A 13,780-nucleotide genomic window follows, 5' to 3' on the forward strand; every position below is an offset into this window, starting at 1 on the left:
AGTTGTGCCAAGCTTGTAGCTTCATACCCAAGAAGACCTGAGGCTGTATTCACTGCCAAAAGTGCTTCAAGAAAGTACTGAGTAAAATGTTGATATTTCACATTTAAATTTGCAAACATTCCTATGTTTTTGCTTTGTCGTTGTGGGGTATTGTGTGTAGATTGATGAGGGAAAATCATATTTAATCAATTTTAGAATAAGGCTATAACGTAACAAAATGTCAAAAAAGTCAAGGGGTCTGAATACTTCTTGAATGCACTGCTATGTAGGACACCCAGGCTCTTCTCACACTGATCACTACTCTCTCTATGGGTGTAAATTATTCCTGGATGGGATTCTCCTGAGCAACGTCTGAAACAATAGACACTGTTTTGTCCTGCAAAGGTCTCAGTGTGTATTCTACAGTTCAGTCACAGAGTCTCCTGGTTGGACTTACTCCGACAGACTTCTGAAGAGGGTGACAGAGTAAGATCATTGTGTGTAAATTGTATTTTCCTGTTATTTTTATTTATTGCCATTTTATTTGAATTGTATTGTGCAAAATGAATATTCAAAATTAGGGAAGGAAGTTAAGTTACCTTGGACAGTTAAAGCAATTAAACATTGATTTTGCCCACTAACATTGCATCACAGTATTATGTACAGAGCCTCCTAACTCTATCCTGGAGATTGTCAGGTTAAAGCTACCATCTTGTCTCTTCACACTCAGACGTTTAGTCTCGTTAAAGTCCTTGGTACAGTTGTAGACATATGAACTCTCTTGAGCGTGGTGAAATGATGATGCTATCAGAAGACGTTTCTCTCCAAAGGTCTGCTTTAACCGAGCAACATAGGTCATCATATCGGATTTACAAAAGCAAGGGAGAGACACAGTACCTCCCATCTCAGTACAAATCCCAGGGTCTGGTTGAACCATGTCCATATTCAATGCACAAACTGTAAAACATAAAAATAGAAATAAATCAAAAAGAATTTCTAACCATTATAAAGACAGTACATCTCATTATACTTTCCATACTCATACTATAACTAATGTAAATGGATTCAAAATACTATGGCATGAAATTATTTGAAAAAGCATCCACTTTTAAAATTCTTACTTACTTATCGAAGTAGGCGTAAAACAAAAACATTGTCCAATGTCATATCTTCATTGTAATGCCAATCCTTTCTGCATTGTATAGTGTGAGGGTCTGACAACGGGGCACCTCTTTTATGATGACACTTTACATGTAGCCGTCATACAGTAGGAGGGAACACTGAACTGAGAGACTCTATTGGCTGTCTGAACAGGAATAAAAGCTACAGTCTAGCAAGTGTGTTTACAACAGTTTGAGCAGCCCAGACAGACTTTTAAAGAAGACAATCAAGTCAGAGTTATTAGATCAAGCTGATTAAATCGTGGCTTGATACAATGCTTATTTATTTGTGAAATTAAACTTATTAAGAGCAATTTTTCTTTTGATGTTTGGACAAACAGTAAAGGATCATATTCCGCTTTCTAGTGCCTCTGGTACTAAGCCCATCCCAACCCAGCCCTGAGCCCATCCCAACCCAGCCCTGAGCCCATCCCAACCCAGCCCTGAGCCCATCCCAACCCAGCCCAGCTCAGAGGTAAAATGAATCCAAAATGTAGTAAGTTTCTCGCCCACAGCATACTGTATGGAACCTCCATTTTTGGTTCATGGTTTTCATCTTAGGCCTCCAACATTAAATAGTATTATCAGTGTGGCAATAGCATGGCCTATTAATTTCAGACCTTTGTTGGTTACTAATGCCCTTTTAAATATGGTATAGCTATATTTTTGCCCTTTTTTTATGTCAGCCCAGATCCTCTAATTAATTAACCTCAGTAGTGCCACTGCACTGTGCATGTCTCTTTTAAGTACATTATGTCTCTGTAGTACTTTGTCTTTGTAATACATGTCTTCTTTGATATAAGTATACATTAAGTATTTGAAAGAAAACAAATATTATTTGTCCAGCTGGTCATTCAACAGTTACAATACTCCAGATGACCAGTAGAAGGTCTATTGTGTCTAGAACATGTCTTGTCATGTACAGTATAAAGGTGAAGGGGGGAAGAGCAGAGTACATATGGGATAACACCAACAGAATGAAACAAGTCTATTGTATGTCAGTCTCTTTCCCTGTATATCCTTCACAGAAACATGCACTGACTGATGTGTAACACCTAAGAGTGCATGTCTGATTGGACACCAGTCAACCAGTCAACTTTCCAACCAATACATGACACATTTGATTCATTTTTCACTCCTGTTAGTATGGTTCTTATAGGAAGCAATCTATCAGAAGGAGGATCCTCCTCTATTGGTCTCCTTCTGACAGAGGAACCTGCAGTAGTTTTTGTGCTGTACAAGACTTGTCTGGTTGAGAATGTACTGAAAGTTCTCCCATGACATCATCATAAAGTCACCCCCCCCCCCGAGCCCATCGATATAGAATAGATTAAATTAACTGTCTCATGTGTGATACAGCACAGAGAGTTCAAATAGTTTTCATCAGCAGTTATTTGTGGTTTGTAACAGATTTCAGATAACAAAATATATGTTATAGTCAGTTTAATAAATGACTGTTTTGCTGTGGCTGTAAGCTGTCAGGGGCAACATGAACAACAAGTAAAGATAGTGAGAACAACAGTGACAACACATAGACATCCTGCTGAAAACCACATAGAGACACAGAGAGCAGGTAGGAGGGTACTGTGGGTACAAAGTCAGCAGGCCCACCTGACCAAAGCATAGACACAGCCTCATCTTGAGCTTACAGAAGACTGCAGAGTACCTGGGAACTTGTTCACTGTGTGGGGGTGGGTGTAAATAGGTTGTCTCCCATTCTTCTTCAACCACTCCCTGGAACTCAATTTAAAAAAAACGACACGTAAACATTTGTCATTGTCTTCATCACATAGAGATCACTCTGCTATCCATTTTATTTTGAGTGATTGCGTGGCTCCTCCTGGTAACTAAGCTACACTTTATAATATCTTAGTTGATGTTAGTATTAATAATTCAGTAATGTAGAATGCCAGGCCTGTTTGAGGCGTGTGAATACATGATGCGGAAATGTGTTTATAACATGTTACAGACTTCTAATAAGCATGTACTAACTATATTACCTTGTTTTAGATCATTAACATCCAAACGTTGTGTTATTTGGGCACTTGTCTGACCACTATTTCGGCTAGACACAAACTATCACAGGAAAGGACGTTTTCAACTAATCAACATTTTGAACATTTTCACAACTTCTAAAAATGCATGCGACTCTACTGGCGAAGCAGTCACGGGAACTTCAATAATCACTGCTGCTCCAAATTGAAAGATAAATGAATTGCAGTCCTGCAAGGTAGACTTATACGTTCACATTTTGTCAACGGTTTCTGAAAACTGCTACATCACAATGTGTACATTGTCATACTTGAAATCAGTCTCTCAACGACATACTGTTCAAATTATATTCAGCTAAGATTTTTATTTTTAGTTCAGGCTTTTCTCATGAAGAGAGTGACATGGTTGTTTGTGGTTTAGATGAACTGAGGTGTGTGTGGAAAGCACGTGATGAGGACTGAAAGTCATTGCTGGGATAGAGATGAGTTGAGCTGAGTGTTAAATCTAGTTAAGGCAGTCAGAACACCGCAGATATGTTTTTAGGATACATCTAAAAATAGTTTCAGACAAACTTAAACACCAGTCAATAGATGCATATTTACAGTGCATTATGCAACTAAAAAGAGCTTTGTGACTGAGCGCAAGCCTAATATGGTTGTTGCACACTGAATCTGTGGGTGAAATTTAAGAACTGAGACAAATATGAATGTAACCCAAACAAGATCTCCATATGTAAGCAGTTTAATGTTTTATTGGATCTACTCTAAAATGCTCAATAAACAAATTAGGCACATTTGGGCAATCTTGATACAACATTTTTTACATAAATACAATGTTTCATTGGATCAGTCTAAAATTTTGCTCATACACTAATGCCATTTAGTGGCCAAAATCTAAATTTTCCCTGGGCTGGAATAATACATTATGGCCTTTCTCTTGCATTTCAAAGATGATGGTACAAAAAAAAATACAAAAGAACGGTTGTTTTTTTCTTTGTATTATCTTATACCAGATCTATTGTGTTATATTCTACTACATTCCAGTCACACTTCCATAAACGTCAAAGTGTTTCCTTTCAAATGGTACCAAGAATATGCATATCCTTGCTTCAAGGCCTGAGCTACAGGCAGTTAGATTTGGGTATGTTATTTTAGGCGAAAATTGAAAGAAAAGGGGGTAATCCTTAAGAGGTTTTAATTCGGGATCGGTGACCCTTCCACGGGACGGTTGAGCTAACATAGGCTAATGTGATTAGCATGAAGTTATAAGTAACAGGAAAAATTCCCAGGACATAGACATATCTGATATTAGCAGAAAGGTTACATACTTGTTTATCTAACTGCACTGTCCAATTTACAGTAGTTATTACAGTGAAAGAATACCATGAAAAGTTATTAAAAGGAGCTTGAACAGAATACAACAAATTGTAACACACAATGAAAAAGCCATAGTTATACATATAGTGTGGGAAACAACAAATCAATTCACATTATTAAAGAGCATAAGTTGATGTTTCAGTCCATGTTTTGGCACCTCACCCCAGAGTACACAGTGTCTCTCTCCATGGTGCTCCTCTGTCTCTGTCTCCTCTGGCTCTTTGGCTTCTTGTGTTTGACATTCAGAGAAGCGTAATGGACCGACGTGAGTGTGTGATCATCTTCTTGATCCTAAGAGGAATAACAAAACAAATCAGGAAATGACCTGGGGCCTGTTGCACAAAAGTAGAATTAAGACATCCGGGATAAATGACTCAGCTGAGCTCAATGAAGCCAAAACATGTGCGTCCAGGCTTAATTGGTTGCACAAAGACCAAGCCAGGATGAGCAGACACGGATTCATTAAGCCAGGTGAAACCAATCCTGGATAGGTGCGCGCTCACGGCTCACTCAAATAGACCCCGCCACAGATCACAGATTAACTGATTTACCATGGCAACTAGAGCCGCGTACTTTTCCCCGTCGGAAGCACAAATCCTCATGGAGGCATACGAGGAGGTAAAAGATATAATTAAGAAGAAAGGCAACACCGCCACAGTGATAAAGCAAAGAGAAAAAGCGTGGCAAAGTATTGCAGACCGCCTGAATGCGTAAGTAGTGCACAATTACACACTCACCGCTCCGCTGAAACATCACAATTACAATTCAAATATTTAATTCACATCTCCAAAAATGCAGTTGTACTGTAATTATGAAACGGTTAATTTTTTTTATTGAAATGCACTGCAGATATGAGTGAAATTGTGTAAAGTAACTCCATCACACTGTATAAAGCTATGATAAAATTTTTGATATTTTTACTGAAAACAAGACAAAAATACCAAGTAATTTTTTGCAGTGTGACTCCATTAAGTGTGTGTGTGTGTGTGTGTGTGTAGATTAAACATGAACGGGCCAAAACGGACATGGCAGCAGGTCAAAATCAAATACAAGAACATTCTGCAGAATGGTATGGTCCCTGACTAATATTTAACAAAGCACAAGCATATATTGTACCCAGAAGGTGCCTGCTCACACATTGTCTGTACTGTTTTAGCAGTGAAAAAGAATACCCACAGACAAGGCACGGGTGGTGGGTCACCAAAGGCTGACCTTACCCCAGCAGAGGACATGGCCTTGGAGCTAAATAAAGGCAGGCCCGTCTTAGAGGGGATCCCTAGGGGGAAAGAGACGAGCATAGGTTCCTCCCAAGATGCCACCCGCTTCATTCAAGGTATGTCCTTCCATCTCTACATGGGATACAACCACATTCATATTGAATCAATTTGGACTGTCTGACTTTGGTTTACCTATTGCCTTGCAGTGTCTGGCAGCACTGTGTTCCTGTTAGAGCCACCAGCACAAGCACCAGACGATGCTGATCCAGTGAGTACTCCATCAAAGGCATACTGTAGGCCTGGCATGTCTTGTCTACTAGCTTCAATATGAATCCGATTAAATGTGATAGGGTGAAGGCCCCAGTGCAGCAGCAACAGCACATGATGGAGACGATGATGAGGAGGAGACCATCTCTCTGGATTCCAGAAGGCATGAGGTATCATGTTAAGACTGTGAAAGTACTATTTACTCTACAATGGTGAGGAGTCCTCATCAAAATCAAAAAATCTAATTTCTTTTACAGGACCCAGATGCTATACAGTGGGAAAACCAGCCTGGCAACATAGTGCGTATTAATAAAAGGACACCACATCCTGCCAAATTCCAGCTGCGCTAATTGTATTGTGTTCACAGAGCTCACAAGCTATCAGAAAGTTGTATGGCAACCACCTCCGGTGCCAAATAGAACTGGCAGACATAGACATTCAGTACAAGAAGAAAAAGATGGAAAATCTTGCACTGGAGTTCGAAATAAAAAAGAGGACAATTAGGAAACTGGACCTTGAAATAAAAAAACTTGAGAGGGAGGTGAGATATGCCTTCAATGTACACTGTATGCTAACTGTAACACAAATGTATTAATCATTATTTTTCTTTCCTCCCCCAGCTCCAAGAAGATGACACAGCTCAAAATAAAAATTTGGTATATTCTCGTAAAGTCAAGTGAGCCATGACATATGAGCTCTTATTGTGAGCACACAGGACGGTGGCATCTTTCTAAGGTTTTTTTTATTTTCCCAGCAATCAGTACAACCAAGTCATCGTTATAAGGCATCGCCCTCTTTTGCCCACCCCCCCCAGCACCAGGTGTGGCCACTAGCCTATATGAAGGCCCAAAATTGTGTGTTCCTTTCTGCTCTGACAATGGCATGCCCATTCGTGCGAGATGTGGTGGATGAAGAAGCACTTGTGCTGAGGAGAGCCTTCAGGTGAGAAAGGGTCTTCAGGGACCGGTTGGACCCACTGGCCTTCCCTGATGACCATCTATATGAAAGATACAGGTTTTCTGCAGATGGCATCAGGTATCTATGCAGACTACTGGGTCCCAGGATTAAGCACCGCACTGCACGGAGCCATGCACTGAGTGTGGAGCAAATGGTTTGTGTGGCCTTGCGCTTTTTTGCTAGTGGAGCCTTCCTGTACTCAGTGGGGGATGCAGAACAGCTGAACAAGGCCACAATTTGCCGCACAATAAGGAGTGTGTGTCTGGCTATCAAAGCATTAGCAGATGTCTTCATCTCCTTCCCTGGCCACAGAAGACTCTGTGACATCAAAGAGGAGTTCTATAGGATTGCAGGTAAGAGGATCTACAAATTACAGGACAACTGTTAACACATAGTAGGATACTCATTACTTTGTGTGACAGGTTTCCCCAATGTCATTGGTGCAGTGGACTGCACACACATAAGGATAAAAGCCCCCTCAGGTGCCCATGAGGCCGATTTTGTGAATAGGAAATCCTTTCACAGCATTAATGTTCAGGTGAACATAACTTTTTGATATTGTCCATTGACGAACACTCTGCATTGCCAGTGATGTGCATTGATTGGTGTAATATTCCTCATCTTATGATTTCAGATGGTCTGCAATGCTGACTGTGTGATCAGCAATGTTGTGGCAAAATGGCCTGGCTCAGTCCATGACTCCAGAATCTTTCGGGCCTCTGAAATCTATCAGTGCCTATCACAAGGTAAGCCACACAACCCCTATTTATAACCATCATGGCTGTGTCAAGAATATCACTGTGTTTATGAGGTAGTAATGATGAGATTTTGTGTTGACAGGTGAATTCTCTGGTGTGTTGCTGGGAGACAGGGGGTATGGCTGCCAGCCTTTTCTCCTGACACCTTTCACAGACCCCCAGGAAGCACAGCAGGCCTACAACCATGCCCATGCCAGGACCAGGGCCAGAGTTGAAATGACCTTTGGCCTCCTGAAGGCACGCTTTCACTGCCTTCACAAATTAAGGGTCAGCCCTGTTAGGGCATGTGATATTACTGTGGCTTGTGCTGTCCTCCACAATGTGGCCTGCCTGAGGAAGGAGAGGGCCCCCAGAGTGCCACCAACCATGGACTGGGACAATCCGGCAATCTTCCCTGATGACGACAGTGGTTAGATTAGATTCTGTGCTTTCCATCTTGTAGAGTCACTGTGACTTCAGTTTTGAAAGGAGCTGATGGTTTACCTGCTTTGTTTTGTCCTTATTCAATAAAGGAACATAATGTTACACATTGTGTTTTTATATTCATATGGAATGTGTATTTGTTTATATGACAGAGTACTAGGGCCACACTGAAGAAAAAGGATAAAGTCATAAATTTATGAGGCTGGTTCTTTCTGCAGAAAAGCTACATAGTGTTTTTACAGTTTTGATACTTATGACAATGTGATACTTAATATTCTGGCACATCAGCATGTCTTTGTTTATGAAACCATACTGAAGTACAATTTCACGAAATGCCCCACATCTGTCATTTTAACAACTGTCCTCCTTTAAAACAACTGGTTACAATATTATGACTTGTGTTTTTTTCCCCTCTGTGGCCCTAATATTCTAGCATTTTATATATAGCCTTATAGTCTATGGGAAACTGTAAATTATCTAATGATAGCAACATCATCTAAAAATCATTTTTTATCCAAAATCATTGAAATTAATGATCACAAACGTTTAAATAACAGTGGGTCTAGTTATATGTGATAACAATGTATAGTGAGCAGTGAAATAACTATTGGTTTCCATTTGTGGTGACTGCTGACTGACATTAGGGATGAGATTAAATAGATCCTGGAATTTAGCCTGGTCTGGAGCAGGCTAGCTCCACAGAATAAATCTCCATGGTAATTTATACCATAACATATCCTCCTGCCCCCTATCCATCTTTAGTGCAACCGGATTACGGATCAATTGAGCCAGGATCACCAAGATATCCTGGCTTAATCCCTTATCCTAGTTTTGTGCAACAGGCCCCTGATCATTTGATAGAAGGATCTGTTTACAGTTCATCCAAAAATGTTATATATCTTTATGGTCTGCATACCTGAGTATGAGAACCGGCGACTGCCAGACCACTTGTCTGAGGGTGCTTTCCTTTTAGTAAAACACATGAAGGAATCATCATCATACAATCAGTTTCATGACTAAAACATATCGTAAACCTCACCAACATCTTAATCATATATTGTTGGCAATGATAACGCTTACCTCTGCACAGTAGAGAGGTTTTCTTGATCATCTTATACAAAACATAAGCAAGGACAATGATGAGGATGACACAAAGAGCCAACGCTACACCCAGACAGTACACCAAGAGAAGATGGTCCTCTTTACAACCATCTGTGGAAATACAGACAGTGACAGAGGAGATTCAGGACATTTTGCTCCACCAGACATTGAGTTTATTCATAGCACCATGAAAGAATATCAGAACATATCAGAATGATTATTTACGGTCAACATCCAGCTTGGTCCCGTTCCCAAACAGTATCTCCCCACATGAGGCCACTGCACAGTAGTAAGTCCCAGCATCAGAAAGGCTGAGGTTCCTCTTGGGGAGGTTGTAGACACAGCTCTGTGTAGGAGACCCAGCCTCTGTGCAATTCTCACACTGATCACTCCTGTCTCTATTGGTGTAAAGGATTCCTGGACGGGATTCTCCTGAGCCATGTCTGAACCAAAAGACACGGTGTTCTCCTGCACAGGTCTCAGTGTGAATTGTACAGTTCAGAGTCACAGAGTCTCCTGGCTGGACTGACTCAGACACAGGCTGCTGGTGCACAGACATGCTGTTGGACTCTGAACCTGAAGAGAGTGACGGAGTAAGATCATAGTGTTTAAATTGTATTTGCCTGATATATACTGTACATTTATTGCCAAATTCTAAAGTATATTTCTAATTTAATGGTGCAAAATTTAAATCCCAAATTAGGGAAGGAAGTTAAGTTACCTTTTACAATCAATAAAGTTCCATCTCCAAATTTGACTTTGCCCACTTTCATGGCACCACAGTAGTATGTAGCAGAGTCCCATGGCTCTGTCTTAGAGATGGTCAGGTTAAAGCTGTCAACTCCTTTCTTCACACTCAGATGTTTAGTCTCAGTGAAATTCTTGGTAAAGTTGTTGAAGTAAAAATATTGTCCACTGGAAAGTGTCGATGTCATGAGAAGGGGTTTCTGTCCAAGAGTCTGCTTGAACCAAACAACATCGGTATTCACATCAGTTGGCCAAAAGCAAGTGATATTCACACTAGCTCCCCGGTGAGTAACCATCACTGGGTTTGGTTGAACAATGTCCTTGGTTAATGCACAAACTGTAAATCCAAACAAACATGGATTAAAGATCAAGATAAAGACAAAATTACATCGAAAATACTTGCTTCAAAGTCATTCAAATGGATTCTAAAAGCCAATAGTATATAGATTGTTTTAAAGGATGTAAATAAAAATGTCTTACCGGAGTTGGCATAAAACAAAAAGATTGCCCAATGTCTGATCATCTTTGTAACGTCAATCCTTTCTGCACTGTATAGAATGAGGGTCTGACAACGGGGCACCTTTTATGTGATGGCACTTTACATAGCTTTTATACAGTGTAGGAGGGAACTCTGAAACAAGAGATTGTATTGGCTGTTTGAACAGGAATAAAGAGTACTGTCTAGCAAATATGTCGTCTGGTTTACCACAATTTGAGCAGGAAAAAGACATTGTAAAGCAAGTCAGAGTTATTGTTTTGAGACAATCAAATAGTGGCTTGATTCAGCTGGTTACTTATTTGGGAAATTACACTTTAATTACATACCAGTTCTCTTATGATGTTTGGGCAAACAGTGAATGATCCTATTCTGCTCTCTAGTGCCCCCAATTCTGAACCCATCCCAACCCAGCCCAGCTCAAAGGTTAAATTAATCCATAGTATGTTTTTAGTCTGTCTGATACCTAACTCATAACAAAGACAGTAAAAATGGGGACTGATAAGCTTTGCTAATTAAATCAAAATCAAATTCACTTGTCACATGCTTCACAAACTAAAAGTGAAATGCTTACTTGCGGAATCTTCCCAACAATGCAGAGAGAAAAAAATGAAATAATAGAAAAGTAATTACATGAGGAATAAATACATAATGACTAACGATAGCTTGGCTACATACACGGGATACCACCACCAAGTCGATGTGCAGGGATATGAGGTAATTGAGATAGGTATGTACATAAAGGTAGCGATAAATTGAATAGGCATCAGAATAGAAAATGATCAGTGACAGCAGCGTATGTGATGAGTCAAAAGAGCGTCAAGCAAATAGTCTGAGTAGCTATTGGTTAACTATTTAGCAGTCTTATTGCTTGGAGGTAGAAGCTGTTCGGGGTCCTGTTTGTTCCAGACTTGGTGCATCGGTACTGCTTGCCGTGCAATAGGAGAGAGAACAGTATGACTTGGGTGGCTGGAGTTTTGACAATTTTTAGGGCCTTCCTCTGGGCCTGTTGTAGAGGCCCTGGATTGCATGGAGCTCGGCCCCAGTGATTAACTGGGCCATACGCACTACCCTCTGTAGTCCCTTGCAGTCGAATGCCAAGCAGTTGCCATACCAAGCGGTGATGCAGCCATTCAAGATGCTCTCAAGGGTGCAGCTGTATAACATTTTGAGGATCTGAGGGCCCATACCAAATCTTTTCAGCCTCCTGAGGGGGAAGAGGTGTTGTTGTGCCCTCTTCACGACTGTGTTGGTGTGTGTGGAACATGGGAACAGTTGTGTTTGACCCGACCACAATGGTATTTTACTGTAACAAATTGACAACAGTCTGTGCGGGTTTTGACATTATCGATCATAGTCTGCTGCTGGAAAAATGTAAATGTCATGCCTTTACAGTCCTGCTATATTGTGGATGAAGAGTTAATTGTATAACAGAACACCAAGGGTTTTCTTTAATGGAAGCCTATCCAACATGATCCATTTAGAATCAGGAATTCCACAGGGCAGCTGTCTAAGCCCCTTACTTTTTCAAACTTTACTAATGAAATACCACTGGCTTTGAGTAAAGACCGTACGCAGATGACTCAATACTATACACGTCAGCTACTACAGTGAGTGAAATCACTGTAACACTTAACAAAGAGCTGCAGTTGGTTTCAGAATGGGTGGCAAGGAATAAGTTAGTCTTAAATATTTCAAAAACTTAAAGCATTGTATTTTGGACAAATCATTCACTAAACACTAAACCTCAAATAAGTCTTGTAATAAATAATGTGGAAATTTAGCAAGTTGAGGTGACTTAACTGCTTGAAGTATCCCTGGATTGTCAACTGTCATTGTCAAAACATGGTGATACAACAGTGGCTAAGATGGGGAGAAGCGCTGCTCTGCCTTTTTAATTAACATCACTATCAACAAGGCAGGTCCTACAATCCCTAGTTTTGTCGCTCCTGAACTACTGTTCAGTCATGTGGTCAGGTGCCACAAAAGAGGGACCTAGGAAAATTACAATTGGTTCAGAACAGGGCAGCACGGCTGGCCCTTAAATGTACACGTAGAGCAAACATTAATAATGTGCATGTTAATCTCTCATGGCTCAAAGTGGTGGAGAGATTGACTTCATCACTACTTGTTTTTGTAAGAACTGTTGATATGTTGAATGCACCGAGGTGTCTATTTAAACTTCTAGCATACAGCTCGGACAACCATGCATATCTACACAATCCGCAAGTCTAGAACAGAGTATGATGCGCAGTACTATGTAGAGCCATGACTACATGGAACTCTATTCAACATCAGGTAAATGATACAAGCAGTAGAATCAGATTTAAAAAACAGAATAAAAATACACCTTATGGAACATCTGGGACTGTAAAGAGACACACACAGAGGCACAAACAAACGCTTATACATACACATGATAAGGTATCCATCAGGCACACGTACACATGGATTTTGTATTGTAGATATGTGGTAGTAGAGTGGTGGCCTGAGGGAACACACTTAATGTATTGTGAAAAGTGTTATGAAAAGTATTTGAAATTGTATATAACTACCTTAATGTTGCCGGACCCCAGGAATGGTAGCTGGGGATCCTTAATAAATACAAATGATAATTCCTTAGTGATGTGGACACCAAGGAACTGGATTGGGTTCAGGGTGTCTGGGATGATGTTGTTGATGTGAGACATGACCAGCCTTTCAAAGCATTTCATGGCAACTGATGTGAGTACAAAGGGGCGATAGTCATTTAGACAGGTTATGTTGCCGTTCTTGAGCACAGGGACTATGGTGGTCTGCTTGAAACATGTAGGTATTACAGACTGGGTCAGGAATAGGTTGAACATGTCAGTGAATACACTTGCCAGCTGGTCAGCGCATGCTCTGGTAATCCGTCTGGACCTGCTGCCGTTTGATTGTTAACCTGTTCAAAGGACTTACTCACATCGGCTACGGAGAGCATGATCACATAGGCGTCCGGGACAGCTGGTGCTCTAATGCATGGTTCAGTGTTGCTTGCCTCGAAGTGAGCAGATATTTAACTCGTCTGGAAGGCTTGCATCACTGGAGAGTTCGCAGCTGGGTTTCCCTTTATAATCTGTGATAGTTTGCAAGTAATGCCACATCCGACGAGCGTAAAAACCGGTGTAGTAGGATTCGATCTTGGTCCAGTATTGACGCTTCGCCTGTTTGATATTTAGCCTAAAGGAATAGCAGGATGTCTTATAAGCATCCGGATTAGTGTCCCTCAGATTTAGCTCATTGCAGATGTTACCTCTAATCCATGGCTTCTGGTTGGGATACATAC

The 13,780-nt window shown here is 40.7% G+C and overlaps 1 protein-coding gene and 1 long non-coding RNA gene across 2 annotated transcripts; one reads left to right on the forward strand and one right to left on the reverse strand.

The window, feature by feature from the left end:
• Positions 1-4,735: 4,735 nt before the first annotated feature.
• Positions 4,736-6,071, forward strand: LOC149980837 (uncharacterized). The gene is made up of 3 exons (XR_016483147.1): positions 4,736-5,576; positions 5,664-5,840; positions 5,931-6,071. It is a non-coding gene; the product is annotated as an uncharacterized LOC149980837 (long non-coding RNA).
• A 3,376-nt stretch (positions 6,072-9,447) lies between these two features.
• On the reverse strand, positions 9,448-10,302 carry LOC118966014 (uncharacterized). Its single transcript, XM_090185781.1, has 2 exons — positions 9,952-10,302; positions 9,448-9,863 (listed from the first exon to the last, which is right to left on the reverse strand). The coding sequence occupies exons 1-2, from the start codon at positions 10,271-10,273 to the stop codon at positions 9,448-9,450; spliced, it is 738 nt and encodes a 245-aa protein (XP_090041907.1). The 5' UTR covers positions 10,274-10,302.
• Between the last annotated feature and the right edge of the window lie 3,478 nt (positions 10,303-13,780).

This window comes from Oncorhynchus mykiss, chromosome 9, assembly GCF_057628025.1.
Source record: "Oncorhynchus mykiss isolate SJ-2025 chromosome 9, ASM5762802v1, whole genome shotgun sequence".
NCBI lineage: Eukaryota > Metazoa > Chordata > Actinopteri > Salmoniformes > Salmonidae > Oncorhynchus > Oncorhynchus mykiss.

What these genes read in the sequence shown, in the direction of transcription:
- LOC118966014 (XM_090185781.1), bottom strand. Translation starts at nt 10,273, where the DNA reads ATGGTTACTCACCGGGGAGCTAGTGTGAATATCACTTGCTTTTGGCCA. An exon ending in AACTTTATTGATTGTAAAAG is followed by an intron (nt 9,864 to 9,951) that starts GTAACTTAACTT and finishes ATAAATGTACAG; the next exon opens with TATATATCAGGCAAATACAA.